This window comes from Juglans microcarpa x Juglans regia, chromosome 7S (assembly GCF_004785595.1).
Source record: "Juglans microcarpa x Juglans regia isolate MS1-56 chromosome 7S, Jm3101_v1.0, whole genome shotgun sequence".
Lineage (NCBI taxonomy): Eukaryota > Viridiplantae > Streptophyta > Magnoliopsida > Fagales > Juglandaceae > Juglans > Juglans microcarpa x Juglans regia.
This window is the reverse complement of record NC_054607.1, coordinates 1,000,667-1,018,010: the sequence shown is the minus strand read 5'-3', so window position 1 is coordinate 1,018,010 and position 17,344 is coordinate 1,000,667. Positions and strand designations below refer to the sequence as shown.

At 31.4% G+C, this 17,344-nt stretch overlaps 1 protein-coding gene and 1 pseudogene across 1 annotated transcript; one reads left to right on the top strand and one right to left on the bottom strand.

Annotated features, from left to right (window-relative positions):
- Window positions 1–5,830: 5,830 nt before the first annotated feature.
- Window positions 5,831–8,879, bottom strand: LOC121241558 (annotated as a pseudogene).
- A 4,840-nt stretch (window positions 8,880–13,719) lies between these two features.
- Window positions 13,720–16,539, top strand: LOC121241557 (NADPH:quinone oxidoreductase-like). The gene is made up of 3 exons (XM_041139383.1): window positions 13,720–13,915; window positions 14,013–14,201; window positions 16,070–16,539. The coding sequence occupies exons 1-3, from the start codon at window positions 13,828–13,830 to the stop codon at window positions 16,372–16,374; spliced, it is 582 nt and encodes a 193-aa protein (XP_040995317.1). The 5' UTR covers window positions 13,720–13,827; the 3' UTR covers window positions 16,375–16,539.
- Window positions 16,540–17,344: the final 805 nt, after the last annotated feature.

The window sequence follows — 17,344 nt, the reverse complement described above, 5'->3', positions numbered from 1 at the left end:
TTTATTCACGAAATGGACTGATTAGCATTAGCATTCTTCATACAACAAAATCATGACTTTTTTAGTTTTATTAGCTCCGTTTGTATTCAGAGATAAGCTAATTGAGATGATTTTAAATGAATTGAATAAAATATTATTAGAATATTATTTTTTAATATTATTATTATTTTGAGATTTCAATAAATTAAATTGTTTATTACATTTTGTGTGAGAATTTGAAAAGATTGTAACGATGAGATTAGTTAAAATGAGTTTTCAATTCAAACCGGGGCTTAATTATCAGTTTATAATTAGATCTAATAAGTATGTGTATTAGAATCGACAAACTCATATATATGACACGAACTTGATATTCTGATCTTATTGATCAATGTGTCCACTATCCAAGCAGGGTGGTCAGAAAGGAGTAAAGTGAGGCCGATTGGCAATAGTGATGGCCCTTAAAACTGTTAAACAAATGATAGTGGCAATAAAAAGATTAGGCAAAATAATGTGTAGGACCGTTCTAAAAATAGTACTTAAATCATATGTAGATCTGATTTGTTCGAAAATCCGTTTATAATTTGGCAATTGTTAGACAGATCAAAGCATCGTTTGCTCTCACTCTTTTTCTCCACTAAAAGCCGAATAAGTGGATAAGGAAAAGGACAATGATGTGCCATTTTAAGGATCTAGTTCTGCTATTGTTACTCAAGAGTATGATCTCTTATTGGTTTTCCCACAACTATTCAAGCTTTAAAGAAAATGGACAAGCAAGAGAGGGAAAGCATATTCGGTTTTTCTCCTAGCTGTTTGCATTATGGGGGTTTTGTTTTTTATCTCCCCATTCACCTTTAAACATCTTTACATGCTAGGGATATGGAAAACAAAAACAAATTAAGCAGAAGCTAGTGTACTCAAGCTCAGCTCTGATTACAAGTGTCATGGCATGCACTCTCGCAGAAGTTGCTGGACCTTTGTCTATTAGTCATTGACATGGCAGTAAGTGGATCGATGAAGTTTGCATGTGACTTAAGTGCCGCAACAAGTGTCCCTGTCCACCCCAAAACCTAATCTGACCCTACTCATGCAGAAGCAAAGACTTTAAGGCCTTGGATGTTGAGCTAATTAAGTTGAGATGTGTTGAGTTCTTTATTAATAGTAATGAGTTGAGATGATGGAGTGAATTTTGTAAGGCCCACCTAAGATAAGTTTGAATATTAAGATGAGTTTAAATGTATTTATGAGAAGTTAAAAATGTTGTGGGTCCCGCGTGTAAAAAGGTATTGAATTGTAAAAAGTTGTAGGTCTCATATGTAAAGAGGTATTGAGTTGAGTGATGTTTAATAATTTGTGAGTTGTATATTTAAATGTTAGGTTAGGTTTAAATTTAAACTCAACTTAGATGAGTTAATATGAGTTCATGTTTCAAACGAGGCCTAAAACTTCTAGTTTGACAGACTTTTCCAGATTCTCAATAGGCTACCCTTTTAGTATCAAAGCAAATCCCACTTGATCTTACATTAATAGGCTAAATTGGGTGATGGAGCTCGATCGGTTCTAGGTCAGACTGTGTTTGTTAGAGAGAAGAATATGATGAGAGTTGTAGGGTTCATGGATCTAGCAAAAGATTCGTGAAGATAACGTAATTCATTGAAGGAAAGAGACCTAATTAAAGAGGACATGACGATTGGGTTAAAAATAAAAACTTTTGCATGAAATTCATTGAAGGAAAGAGATGCTCGTTTGTTTTCACAATTTATCTCATTTAATTATTATAATTTTTTTAAAATTAAAACAAACTTAATATTAAAAAAATACATTCTAAAAATATTTTATTTAACTTTTAATTTTAATCTCAATTCATCTTATTTATAAAAACGGTTATTTGTTTGTCGCAGCTAATTTGAATTTTGTTTTACGCACAAAAGAAAATGGTTGACCAAAAAGGTATGAAACGTCGGTCTAAAATGTATATAGCACAAACTAGGCCTCAACATCAAATTTGTAATGCTTGCAAATATATATAGTTCGATAAGGTAGTAGCTACCAAGTAACCAATGTTCAAAGTCCCCACGATTTCAACTTTAAAGTTTAAACATCTAATTGACACAATTAAGAATGCCTCGATATTGACTTTGACTCGGTCTGTCTCGACTACATATTTGCCATTTGGAGATACAAACATAATTTAAATATACAATTTTCAAATTAATTATTATAGTTTTTTAAACTAATTATTACAATTTTTTCAAACTTTCAAATAAAAAATAAAAAATAGTTCTAATTTTTTCAAATTTCAAACAAAAATAATATTATAGAACTATATTCTTACAATATTTTTAATTTTATAATATTTTTTATTCAACTTTTTCTCTCTCCTTTCCCAAAATACAAAAAATATTCAATTCAAAATATCTCACTACCATTCACAAATTATCTTACTACTATTTATAAAATTTTCATTTCATCTCACTCCCTAAACTATCTTAGAGTTTTTGTTAGAATTTCTATAAAATATTAAGGCGCAGATTGAATAGTGAGTTAAGATTAGATGAATTGAAATAAAAGTTAAAAATTAAATAAAATATTTTTAGAATATTATTTTTTAATATTATTATTATTTTGAGATTTAAAAAAATTGAATTATTTATTATATTTTGTGTAAAAATTTTAAAAAAATTATAATAATGAAATAAAATGAAACATTTTAACTTCTTTTCCTCTTTAAAAAATACACAAAACTTGCTCGTTCTCAAATTCTACAAATTATGTAGAATATTTTAAAAGTTTCGTTTAGATAGTGAAATGAAATAAGATGATTTTAAATAATTTAAATAAAATGTTATTAAAATATTATTTTTTAATATTATTATTTTTTTAAAATTTAAAAAAATTAAATTATTTATTATATTTTATATAATAATTTTAAAAAAAATTACAATGATAAAATAAAATGTACGTATCCAAAGAGGAACTAATTTGGTAGTGAAGTTGTTTAGTGGCAAAAGGTGATTGATTGTCTTTGATTAAAAAATCTCATTGTTATTCTTTTACCGACAGTGGTTGTGACTTGTGTGGCACTAATCAAGCACGCGAACTCTATCTACTTTTCATGCATTAATGTACAAATCAGGTACACGAATAGATGCAACTCATGATTTTAAAAGGAATACAAAGCAAAAAGGAGAGGATGCAATAATTCATTCCTTTGCTGTTACATGGACCCCTTTTTTTCCTTATATTGAAAAAAAAATAGTAATTAGTTAATGTTTGTTTTGTTTTTTTGTGTTACAGCAAAGCAATCCACGACTATTTGAAGATGGAACCTGAAACAGAAACAATGAAGCGTGCAGAAGCTTTAAATGCAAATGTACTAGAAAGTAGAGGATAGAAAGCTTCCCAAAAAATGGTAAAAACTTCCAAAATTATTGGTAAAAATGAAGGGCGAGCAGTGCTTATACATCTTTATATTTATTTTTATATTTATATAATATTTTTTTAAATTAGTTTATATTAGATTATGTATCTTTAAAATTTTACATAATTATGAATAATATTTTTTTAAATTATTCACTCTCTAAATATTATTTTACTATTTTTTCTCTCTCCTACTCATTTCAATAGCAGCTCTCAAAATATGAAATTTATATTAAGTTGATGATACAAAATATTTTTAGCACATGTTAATATTTATTGATAAAATTGTTCATTTTAATATATGAAATTGGTAATATTTAGATATATGAAATTTGTATTTTTGAACATAGGTTAAATAATAGAATTTATAATGGGTGATAATTGTAAAATATATAAAAATAATAATTTTAGGAAAAAAACAAAAAAAAAATAAATTATTATTATTATTATTTAGTTTAGTAGTTTTTTTTTATATATATATACGCAGATGTATATAAGAAAACTAATGGTAGTGCTTTAACTAGTATGCACGTCAAAAGTGGGAGTATAGCTTGCCGTCTGCCGACACAAAATGAATCGAAAAATCATGTAAAACAGCAGTAACCAGCAAAGTACCTGCTGCTATGTGTACGCTATATTTAATATGGACCCATGTCTCAGAAGTGAAAATGATAGGAATTCCTGATGCTTAAAATTCAGACAACGAAAGGTAATCCCACCATGGTCCAAAAAACTGAAAAAATAAGTGAAAATGGAAGAGGCTTTTTCTCTGTTTGTCGATTCTTTCCTGGCGCCCTCTTTTCGGTTCTGGACCTTTTTTTTTTTTTATCCTATATTCAGCCGACAAAAACTCGCACGCTTTACTCATCTTGATGCCATCCTTCTTACAGAAGACTTACAGTATGTGAAGGGTTTAGTTCATATGCTATCCATATTTATGTTCCATAGTACAAAAAGTTTATCCACTTTTGACATAATTTCCAACTTGTTTTAAGTATGCAAGTAGACATGTTAACGTTTTGTAGATTAGGATTTTAGGGGCCAGAGAAAGGAGAGGTTGGGAATCAGTTTGTTTCTTTTTAAGTGGGAATATGAGATTTGCCTTGTACAAATTATGCTGAATTGAACTAGACAGATTGGTATATATGGATATCTTATGCATTTGGTCTATTTCTTCTCGGCTCGTTTGGATAGTGAGATGAGATAATTTTAGATGAATTGAATAAAATATTATTAAAATATTATTTTTTAATATTATTATTGTTTTGAAATTTAAAAAAATTGTAATGATGAAATGAGATGGTTTCTGTATCCAAACGAGCCCTTAAGAGTTCCATTCTACTGTCTTTAGACCCGCTAATATATAGGCCAAGGGTCTAACAGAATTTCTTCAACATTTGGAGAATCGCAAGGGATAAGAAGTCCAGTTTGCAGCAATTACATTAGCCAATCACAGTACCATTTATCAGTCAATAATATGTGGTGTTTGCCCAAGATCCAAAGAAAAGCAGGCAAAACGATCTTATCTTGTATTTATGGTGTTATATATCTTGTACCTGGGAACATCTAAGCTGAGGTCTCTGTACATTTAATCATTCTGGGGGCAGATCAAAATTTTCATTTTTCTCACAAATTACAGTTCCATGGGCTAGCAAATGTCTACTGTGTATCCCAATTAGGAATGTTTGCAGTTGCTTCATTCACCATCTTAACAAGGCTGACCTGCAGAACAAAAACTCAGAGAGCAGATATGGAGTCATAATTTCCTCTTTATATGCATGAAGCAACTTATAAATAGTCTTTGAAAAGAGAAATATATGAAGGTGAAAGGTGAAACTGAATTCTTTTTAGTGATAATATGGAAAATAAACTTGTTCAATACATCATGGTAACCATCTCAAACTAGTGATCATGCTGCTAACATATAAAACTGGATACTATCATAGGAACTCCAATTTCTAAGAGTATCAAATGCTATTTAATCCCTAGGGTGAAATCTACTTGATGAGCATGTGCGTACATGCATCAACTAGTTCCAGCAATCTTTACCATATTGCATTACAGACCTTGTCCCAGTCGAGCACTCCACTATCGACAGCTACACAAACTGTAAGGTAGGCAATCCTCCTAATAGAATCTAGCCTGTGAAGGCCACCTTTTTTCCAATTTGGTTTTCATGGGCACTGCCCCTTTTTCCCATGGGAGGATTTAAATATGCTGGGATGCAGGTTTTGTTTCAGTCTCTATGATTTAGGAGTGACCACACTGATGCACTTTTGGAAAGCATAGGATAAAAACGAGGAGAAAAGGGGGGTGGAAAGATTGTTTTTTTTTTTTTGGGGGGTGGGGGTGGGGGTGGGGGGTTGTTGATGGCAATTTCCCCTAGTGGGTGGGTCTCTCCTACGGTTAAGGTAGGAAAATCATGGCGAAAAGAGCAAAATAAAGGATACATGGAAAAATAAAAACCTATACAATGATCACAGTGTGTACAAAAAGAGAGCAAACTCATATATACACATAATTGCCACGCATGCTTGAGAAGCAAAACACAAAAAAATGCAGAGTTTTGTAAGAGCTTCATCAGAAACATTTAAGCATGGCTGCAGATATAATGGAGCGACTAGGTCAGCACCATAGACTAAAAAATCTGCCACCTAGCAAGAAGCAATGGCTTCAAAAGGATATCAACATGGACATACCACGCTTTCAGGGACACCTGGAGGGGGCAAGGAGAGGTTTCTTGGTGGAGGTCCGCGTAGAAACAACCTCTTGTCAAATCGCCACTCTCCGATTTGCCCATATGTTAGCTCACCCGAAATATTAAGATGTATCAGATTAAGATATAGCTTCTGAATAAACTGATATCAGAATCTGCTAATAACTATAGGTTCAAACTTGTAGCCTTGCAATTTAAGAGAAGAAAAAGATGAAGAAAATGCCGGGTTTAAAGACTAATAGAATGAAAAGGTCCACATAAAGGAAGATTTACATAAGCAAACAGCCATACTTGGAATAGCAGCTTATCATAAATGAACGAAATGGGAGGAAATAATACCTTTAAGTTATAGTCACATCCATAAGTGTAATGAATGATAAACCTTTTTCCAATTCCCCAACCCCTCGGGGGCTGAAAAAGAGAAAACACAAGTGAAGGCTTCTAAGAAAAGCTTCAATATATGCATATATTAGTGTTGTTTCAGGGATTTTCTGAAAACCCAATTAAAACTCGAAATCAACTGTCATATGTAGAACTCAAAAGAAGAGAGGTGCCTGCAGCATGAAGTCTTCCCGAAGAAAATGCTGCACACCATGCAAAGCAGATGCTACAGCATAGCCATACCTAGGAGCAGAAGCATAATATGTAAGTCCAGATTGATATCAAACCTTCTGGCATGAACTTTTTTTAAATTGACACCGGATACCCAAGAACAGCGTCTTGACTAATCCTTCTGGCATGAACTTGCAAAATGAAGTCATTTTCTGTTGAACATGATGAGAAAATTAAATGATTTTCAACGCTTACATTTCTAAAACCCATCCAAAAGTTTTATCAGCCTCTGGATCATATTTCATTCTCAAAGAGACATTCATCCATGTAGGAGCAATCTTCTCCAACAAATCCTGAGCAAAAAGATAAATCAGTCCACAAATGAAAACTTTTTCACCCAACCAAAAAAAAAATGAATCTTCAGATGAAAGGAAATGGTTAACAAAGAAAACAAACAATGCCAAGGCAAGAATAACATTGAAAAAACTAGTGGTATTACATGACTACATATCTTTAAGTAGGTCATCTGGTAACAAGAGTTTTACCTTCTTGACAATTACAGGAGAATTGCCAATCGGATCAATATTTTTCACAGGGCCTTTCTCCTCAGGATAGAACTTCCTTAGAATTTTCTCATGCTGATCAGGCTTAATGTAGAAAAATGGGATGGCAGCAGGATGTCCCCCACGTGCCAAATTTGGCAGTGGCTTTATAAATATGTGATCAGGCTCTGCCATCAAAATGTATCTGCTCAATGGTAGAACAAACAGCCTTTCAAATTTTATGAAGGTAAAATGCAACCCCATTTCAGATCCATAAACTTACAGCACTCACTCTTCCTCTACCGTAGCCTTTTCCAGCCATTGCACAAAGGCCATGGTCTATTTAAAACAACGTATCCCTGAGGCATGATTTGAAACTTGTGTCAAGAATGTATATGTTTAAGAAAGCCAGACATAAAATGATTACCTCCACATATCTGTCAACAGATAAAGAGAACAGAACATTTAACATCATGCTTGCCAATCAATAGTTTTGTAAGGACATAAGGAAACCAAAGGTATAGAGATGCAACGTTTATGCTTCACATGTATATCTACCTTTAGTTGCTTTGGTGTTTGCAAATTTTCATGGAAGTGGATGGAAAGCTTAAAAAGGCCAAGAAGGAATGGCTTGAAAAAAATCCATTTTATAAATTGGCAAGATAAAAGGTTGTTAGACAAGTAGCGTGGTTAAAATCCACGTTACATGAGCACATAGGACCAAGTAGCTTGGTTGAAATGTTTGAAGAGTTCGTTTGAATTAAGTTTCATGTGGTGACTAGTAAATCATTGAAGAAAGCGGAGTAGCCGGGATTAGCTCTAAAATTGCAAGAGGCACTATACTTCGCTCTTATTTCACTAACTGCATTGCTGTATTCTTTTCCCAGCCATTGCTAATCAACTATAAAGTATGAAATTATTACGCACCCCTATACAAAAATCTTGCTGATGGAACATATATGGTGCTAAAGATGTACGAAAGTAGTTAGCTCTTAAAATTATGCTTTACATAGTCCGAAGTTAGGCTAAGATTTTCCAACCAACAAAGGAGAGTAATTATGCAACAGAAGCACAAAATAAGCAGCTAAAAGCAAGAAATCTCACCCTATCCATACCAGTAGGAAGAGGATCAACCACAATAGTAGGAATCTCATCCATCAAGTTGTCGGGATTTCCTGAATGCAAAATCCGAGTGAATGCTCCCATCTCTGATCCCGGCAAGTTCTTCTGCTTCTTGTACCAGTAGTACATAATGCGACACTGCCATTTGTTGTAAGGAGCATCTGTGGCTGTTACTGTAACATGGAAGAGGGACTTGACATTCCTCTGTTTCCTCATATTTTCGGGCATCTCAATGATTGGGTCAAATGATAATACACCATCGGAATTAACAGCTACCCATTTCCCAAAAGATCCATGGTGGAATATCATTGTTAACAAATTATACGTCGCAAAGAAAAACCCAAGAGCCAACATTATCAACAATATTAGCGAAGCCTCTCCCATGGTCTTCCTACCAATCATATGTGGTTACAATCAATAAAAAGAAAAAAAGAAATCCCAGATGCTCATAAGAGAGTAAACTCCTATTCAAAACGGATTCCAAATGAACACCCCTTCCATTAAAATCTCCCCGCTCTCCAGGTGACAAGATGATGAAGCCACAGCAGTAAAGTTCTCCACACTCTGCACAAGTCTAGACATATAGGCAACTTACTTAAGCACATAGGACCAAGTGGCAAGTAGCATGGTTGAAATGTTTAAAATGTTTATTTGAATCAAGTTACATGTGGAGTTACTCTAGAACTAGTGAATCATTCAAGAGCCAACATTATCAACAATAGTTCATTGCATAAATTCACATAAATAAATAAACTTACGTGGAATTCATGAATTCTAAGAGCATCCTCATTGACTTGGCCAAATGAAAAGGTTGACTAAAATTTACATAATTTATATCAAAATATCACATGTTGAATTAGACAAATTTAAAATAATTTAGATTTTTGCTACAGTGGTTGGCCAAAGATGGAAAACTATAAATGATTCACCAAATATTAAAATATTAATTTCTCACTCTGCAAATATTAAAATATTAGTTTCTCACTCCGAACAAAAATATTATTTAGTTTGTAATTAAGAAATTTAGATGACTTTTGAAAATATAATTTTTTAATATTAATTTAATTAGAATATAATTATTATTAACATTTAATTGATAGAGCTACAAAATGTGAAAAAAATAAATTAAATAAAAAATTATTATATTAATAATATTTTATTATTATATAGAGAGTGAATGAATAATTCAATATGGAGATTGAATTTAAATAAAATAGGTAATACAAAAAAGTATGATATTGGTTAAATCTTGAAGATGAATTTGGCCGAGGATGCTCTAAGTCAGATAAAAACGGAGTCGTCAAAGCATAGAGAAAAAAAGGGCAAATTCTGAAAACTCTACCTAAAGAAACAAAAATGGTGACCCAAAAAAGCTGCAGAAATCACCGAACATGAACAAGCAAACGAAACCCAGAAACCTTAGCGAGCGCTAATTCCAGGAGACTTTCAGTAGGATTGAATAAAAGTACAAGTGTAACATCCCCTTCCCTAGGATTAGGAATGTCACATACATACGTAACTAAAACCAGGTAAGAAACTTGCATAATTTAAAAAAAAAAATTATTCATTCCGAAAGAAAACTTAAGTTAAACTATTTTTCAAAACATAGACATATCTAAGTTTCCAAACCAACTAAATTAAAAGAAATCATAAATATAATCTAAGGTTCATTGGTTCGCTCCTTCTAAACTTGGCCCGCCTACTCGTAATCCTCATTATTCTCACCTGGTGGTAGAAAAAAATGAAATAAAACTAAAATGAGTAGAAGATTCATTAAAAACTCACCACAACGTAAACATAATAATTAAAAGGTTTTAATGAAATTTTCATACTGAATAAAATTCATGTCATATCATGCTGAATAAAATTCATGTCATATCATGTTGATGCTCATGCTCATGCTATGCATGATTGTCTTGACTCATCTGAATTAACTAACTAATCTGACTGGCCCACACACTTAACCCTGTGTGCAAGGTTGTGCACCGGCCCCACATCCCGTTGTAGCAAGGGGAGCCGCTGAGTAGTATTCTAACATACTATAGTGGACCACGCTTGAGTCAGTGACTTGCATATCCACCCTGAATATTAAACTGAAAGGCCATTTGATTAACTGATCTAATCTGATCTGATCTTACACTTGAAATTAAGATAACTTACATGTCTTATGCAACGTGATATGCATGACATTCATACTAATATAAATAGAAAAATTAACATGATCATATACTATGATGACTGATATGCTTATATATATCATAACATGATTGGTACATAAAAAAGAACGGCTATCAAAGAATTGCTTTTAATAGTAATAGTCTAATTATATAATAATTCTAATTTGTGATCAAATTATTTACCTCTTAGCAATGCTTTCACAACCTCACTTTGTAGTTCGTTACCTATATGAAGTACTAGTCATCACTAATTTTCTAGAAAAACACATCATCGCATTCTACCAAATTAACCACATTGTAAGGAAAGCAATTTAAAATATCCGGTTACATACACTAGTATCATATAATTATTTAAACATTTATAATTTTATTAAACTAGTAAAAAAAAATTCAATTAAAAAATGTATTTAATTGTATTCAAAATAATTAAGAACCAAAATCTGAATTCTCATATAATATTGCAGTAATCTAGTTTATTAAAAAAATAATACCAAATGACATAATTTAACTCCTACATATTTCTAAAAATAAGATTTTTGACTATTTATTTAAATAGAAATTCTTTAAATAGAATTCATCTCAAAAGCCAAAAGTATAAAGCATTAGCATTGGATTCATAATTTTTATTTTTAAAATTTGATGAAAACTACATATTTTTCATAAATCCAAAACCTCTCTATCCATAACCTCACATTGAATTAGCTATTGGATTCATCAAAATAACAATATAATATTATTTTGTTAATAATAATATTTTTAATTTTTTTTTCATATTTTACAATTAAACTAACTATATGTTAATTAATAATTTAATTTGATACTTAAATTATTATTTCTCAACTTAAATATATTGTGGTTCAAAATTGGAAAATAATAATTTAAATAAATAAAAAATAATTATAGAGTATGAATAATAAGTCTTTAAATTTGAAGATGAAGAGAAATATATTATAGTTAAAAGCTTGACATTTGAGCATATAGTAAATCCAATACTAAGATTTTAAAGTTAAAATCATCAGATTTTAAAGATTAAACTCATTTAATGAGTCCAATACTAATGCTTTAAAAAGATTTCTGCACGTTGGCCATGAGGCTTCTAGAGACCTCTAATGTAAATTAAAATGTATTGTTTAAAGGGTAAATTTGTAAATTCAGCTTAAAACCATATGACACCTTATGTACATCATTTCGTACACATCTTGCCTAATGACAGAGAAGAAAAAGCATCTGAAAAAGTTATACGTAATTGACTTTCTGTAAGTATAGAGACCAACTCAAGAAAAAGACAGTGATGAAATATTCTGAAAAAACAAAGATAAACCTTACATAAGGCCACTAACGTCAATTTAGTCATAAGAATAGTGATTAGACTTTTATCTATGAGCTTCAGTCAGATAGAATTTTATTCTCGTGACAAGAAAAAACTTGAAAGCTCGTTGTGTACCAAGCGACTTCGTGCGAGAGGTACTAAAATATAAAGTTCTATGGTTGGTGAAGAGACGACGATTGGATAGAGATCTACCTCTTTCAATATAAAAAAAATTATAAAAATAAATTAAAATAGATTTGATAATCAAACTTATCCGAATTTTATAGAACTTTCGCGTAAAGTTTCAGACAGATTGTTTAGATATTTAATTAAATTGAATTGAGATGACAAAATATTATTTATTATTATTATTATTATTTTAAAATCTAAAAAATAGTTGAGATCGATTTACTTTTTAAGAAGCCATAATGTCTGCACTCTGCAGCGCTACTTTCGCTGCTCATAGTCACGTGCTCGTTGAATGGGCTGTCTCCGACCATGCGGCGAACGCGGTCATTATTCAGTGATTGCGTTCTTAAAAATTATTTTTAACCGTCTAACGCAAGTTTGAATAGCGAGAATAAAAATTATAATTTTTTAATTTTTTACATAAAATATAATAAATAATTTAATTTTTTTAAATATTAAAATAATAATAAAATAATATTTTATTTAATTTTCATCTAAAATCATCTTATCTCACTATACAAATCGTAATTAAAAATTTTATTTTCTAAAACAAGACAAAATACTAAATCAAAATTATATAAAAATAAATTTATAAATTAACGAGATATATTATTATATTATAAAATTATTTTTATTATAAAATAAGTTTAACTGATTATATAAATTTATCCATCAATTTGTTACTTTATTTTTATAAATTTTTTTATGTATATACCACTTCCTAAAAAAAATATACATCTATAGGTTTAATAAATTTATAAAAAGTAATTTAAGCATCTAAAAAAGTTAAAAGTCCAATTTTTTTTTTATTGAAAATCTTACATATAACTATATATTTTTAAAAACTATCATAATTAACCTTTAAAACGTTTTAGATTCAAATTTATTAAATAATAAATAATTTTTTAATTGTATAATTTTATAATAAGAAAAATACTTTAACCACAAAAATATCTCACAAAATCAATATTTTAAAAATTATAATAAATAAGATCGTACATATTTTGCTTTTTTTAAACATTTTTTAAACGTTTAAAAAAACACAAATTTATTATAGATAATTTTTTAAACATTAAAAAAATAAAATAAAATATGTTCAAACCCGCAAACCACTTTCATTGTCCTCACAAATATCAACCACTAACTACATGCTTAAAATTATGGTAAAAAATATAACTTATAACTTTATGACTTATAATTTGTAACTTAAGTAATAAGTTTTATTATTAAAAATTTATTTACTATTTAGTAACTATATATTTAAAGTATTTTATAAAATATTACATTTGTTTGGAAACAAATTAAAAAAGTATTTTATAAGGTAGAAATGAAGATTATTTAATTTTTTTTTTAAATTATGATCATATCCTTAAAAGTTTAAAAGATGTAATTATTTTAAAAGTATATGTGTATTTTTTCCGATTAATATTTTTTTAAAATTTCAATTAGGAAAGTAAATATTTTTCCTCAAACATAATTTTTAATTTATTTAAAATTAATACATTACATCCAAACAATCAATTTTTTCTATTAAAAAAAAAATTAAGAATATTTAAATAGTTTTTAAGATGCTAGCAGCCATCCCAAACAGCCTTACAACTACCGCTACTAAAAACTTTCTTACTTCTATCCGAAACAACCAGTCAAACCCCACAATCCCGATCCCAAACTGCTAGTCAAACTGTCAAACCCAATCCCACTTACCCAGATTCCATTATTGAATGCACAAGGCTCTGCCCGCTTCTTTGCTGCATTACCAAGTCTCTGTCTCTCTGTCTCTCTCACACACACACACAAACACAGACGAGCAGAGCTAGAGAAATGGAAGCTGCAAAACCGCTAGTTAGAGTGGCTGCTCTATGCGGGTCTCTTCGTAAAGGCTCCTACAACCAAGGCCTCCTTCGATCAGGTGCTTCTTTCTTCTGCTCTCGCCCTGCTTGCCATTCTTTTGGGTTTTTTGTTTTGGTATTTGGGTTTTTTATTATTGGTGGTGATTGGCTTCGTAGCAATCGAGCTAAGCAAGGAAATCAACGGCCTGCACGTAGAGTCCGTAGACATAGCGCCGCTGCCGATGCTCAACACCGACTTGGAAGTTGACGGAACATACCCCTCGGCCGTGGAAGCATTCCGCCAGAAGATAAAGGCAGCGGATAGCATCCTCTTCGCCTCGCCCGAGTACAACTTCTCCGTCACCGGTACACTTTTTTTTTACAAGTTTCACCGTTTTTGCGTTTTTCTTAGTGAGAAAAACGATCATGCATTCTTGTAGAATACATTAGTTCAAATGTAAAGCATTCGCTTTGCTGTTTATTTGTTGCAGAAAAAAAAAAACACTCGAATAGCTAAAAACTTGAGAACCATATCATCTGAGTTCCATTACTACTATCCCACTGTTTTTAGGAATGATAAATGCAGTTTTAAATAGAGTTTTGCTAATCGTCATCGTGATACATCATATACTATAAATTCCGCATTCATTTTTAAAAAAAGTCCGATAAATTATTAAAAATATAATTTTTCTCGCATAAATTTTAAATTTTTGTTTTTTCTAAAGGAACAGTACTCGAGACATCCTGGAACTTAAAATATAATTTATCCTTTTATAATAGATGTCATGTGATAGAGCCGGCCCAAGGATAAGGCCACTTAGGCCATTGTGCCTAATGCCTCACCCTATACAAGGACTTTAAAAATAAGAGTTAAATGTATTTATGTTTTTTTAGAAAAATACAAAAATCATTACGTTAAATAAGAACTTAAATAAAGCCTCATGTTAAATATTTTCTCATGTGTGCAAGTCTGATACTAAATTTTATATTCAATACAATGAATCATTCGTACTTTTAAATAATTTTTTCTCAAATTTTGCAAAGTTGAGACACAAATTTATAATGAGGCCTCATTTTAAATTATTGTATTAAATATCAATTCAAAATTATTATATAAGAATTTTAAATAAAGCCTTATTTTATTTAAAAAATTTTAAAAAATATTTAATATAATGATGTATATTTCATTTTATTATAAATTAAAAAAAAATCATTTTAAATTTTATCTTAGGCCTCAATTTATATTAGCGGCTGGCCATTTCATCTCCTTTGTAGATCTATATTTATAAACCGTTATGATGAACAGAGTTGATCTGTAATTTCCTTTCTCTGATCTGCTGTATACTTCGGGTAAATACGAAAAAAGGGTTTGGAAAATTTCAATACAATTAGTGTAAATATCTAATGTGCAAGGCAATGTAGCCTGAGGCAATTGGCATTTGAAGATTTTAAGTATAAATATGCAGGAGTCGTTGAATTATATAGTTCAAGAGCTAAAATTAAAAACATTTTGAAATGAGTTTCAAGTTGATTTTATTTTCTGGACAAGTTTCTGTGAATTGTTTCCCAATACTCTCCGAGAAACCCTTCGTGCTGATATTCCTTGATGTCCTTAATAGAGCCAAGATGGTAGGAAATGTTTTATCCTTTGGCCTTCATTACTCTTGTGGAAAGTTCATTTTTTGTTCTCTCAGCTCACAGTTCTATACATGTCACTAAAATAGTTTTATACATATCATATGTTTGTTTGTCTATAGGCATCCCTAAACCTGTGATTTTCTTCTACCATGGCAATTGTTAGGATTTCAAACTCTGGCACCATTTCACAAGGAGAAATACTTTAGCAACAAATGAATTTTATATAAATAAACTCATGAACTGACTTGACTTGATGTGATAGTAGTACGTCAGGTTGTAAAGTTATTTTTGTCGTAAAATAGATCTAACAGATCACATGAATTCACGTCAGTTTGTAAGTTTACTTTTGTAAAATCATTTTGTTACTGTAGCACTTCTTATTCGGTGGCATAGTAGGATCTGCTACTTTTAGGAAACAGTGGGGAAAAAAAGTGAAGAATGGGGTGGGGAATTCAATATCACAATCTATGACAGAAACTGATACAAGTTCTATTGTTTTAGGCAACATTTTAGGATGTTTTCATTTCCACATATTCGGTACTGCTTGTGACTTGTGCTTTGATTTGGTAATGTTTTTCTCTCCCCCACTGTACCAGCACCTCTGAAGAATGCAATTGACTGGGCATCTAGACCACCAAATATTTGGGCAGATAAAGCAGCTGCAATTGTAAGTGCTGGAGGCGGTTTTGGTGGGGGACGGTCGCAATATCACCTTCGCCAGACTGGAGTTTTTGTTGATCTTCATTTCATCAACAGACCTGAGTTTTTCTTGAATGCATTCCAACCTCCTGCAAAGTTTGACAGCGATGGCAACTTGACCGATGCATCAGCTAAGGAGACTTTGAAGGAAGTTCTTATATCCTTGCGGGCATATACACTGCGCCTTCAAGGTAAGAACTGAAATAATGTGTGATTCAGTATGTTGTACTGTGCTGCCATTACAGCTTACTGATCGGTAGTTCACTTCCAGATTATTTGTTTTCTCAGCTATTGACATAAGGATTGGTTTTCTCTTATATTTTACTCACTTTAGAAGTGCAGTGAGCAATAATAAATCAACTTGCCCCTCATGTTCCTTTGGCTTGTCATGTTCTTAATAGAATGTTTTCGTTTCTATTTTTTAAGTATTTATGCTAGCTTGGTTTCCCTCTACTTTGTTCAAGGGTGGTTAAAAACCAGTACCAACTGGTGCTTATAGAACTAAAGAGAAACAGAAGAGCAAGGGGGTCAAAGTGAGGTGGGTTTTTTCCACTGTCAACAAGACAACAAGCTTAACATGCCCAGGGATATATATATATATATATATGGGAAGGATGACGAATCCCATCCTTTGGTACGAGGTGGTACGTTGGAAAATAGGTTAATCCGTCACGGGTTCAGCTATTTTACTGATCTCTTTGATTGATCATAAAACTTGACTTGGGTAATAAAACTGTGAATATCTGCGCCGATAAGAGGTTGCAATTTGCAATTCACTCTGGCGTTAATAAACGATTTACTTATACCCTTGCCGGTCATGATCCAATGACCTATAGTCTTCTCAAATCCTTTTCTCGGTTCAAATGAGAGATGGACACAACAATATTGCTGTTTGAAATATTTAAACGGGTAATAATAAACATCGTTGGATTTATTTCTATGTCTGTCTCATGACATCGTCAAATTAACACAAAAACTTCAAACTTCAAAAATGTACATTTTTCTCGTAATATGCATCTGTCAAAATTAGGGTTGTTATCCGCACCTTATGAGGTGAAGTTGCCTTCTTTCCGCACCCTAATTCCGAATGAGCAGAGGGTGGGGTTTTCCCCTAGAACCTACCCCTACACAGTGGGGACAGGGTCCCCCATTCTAGTGTTGGGGGCAAGGGA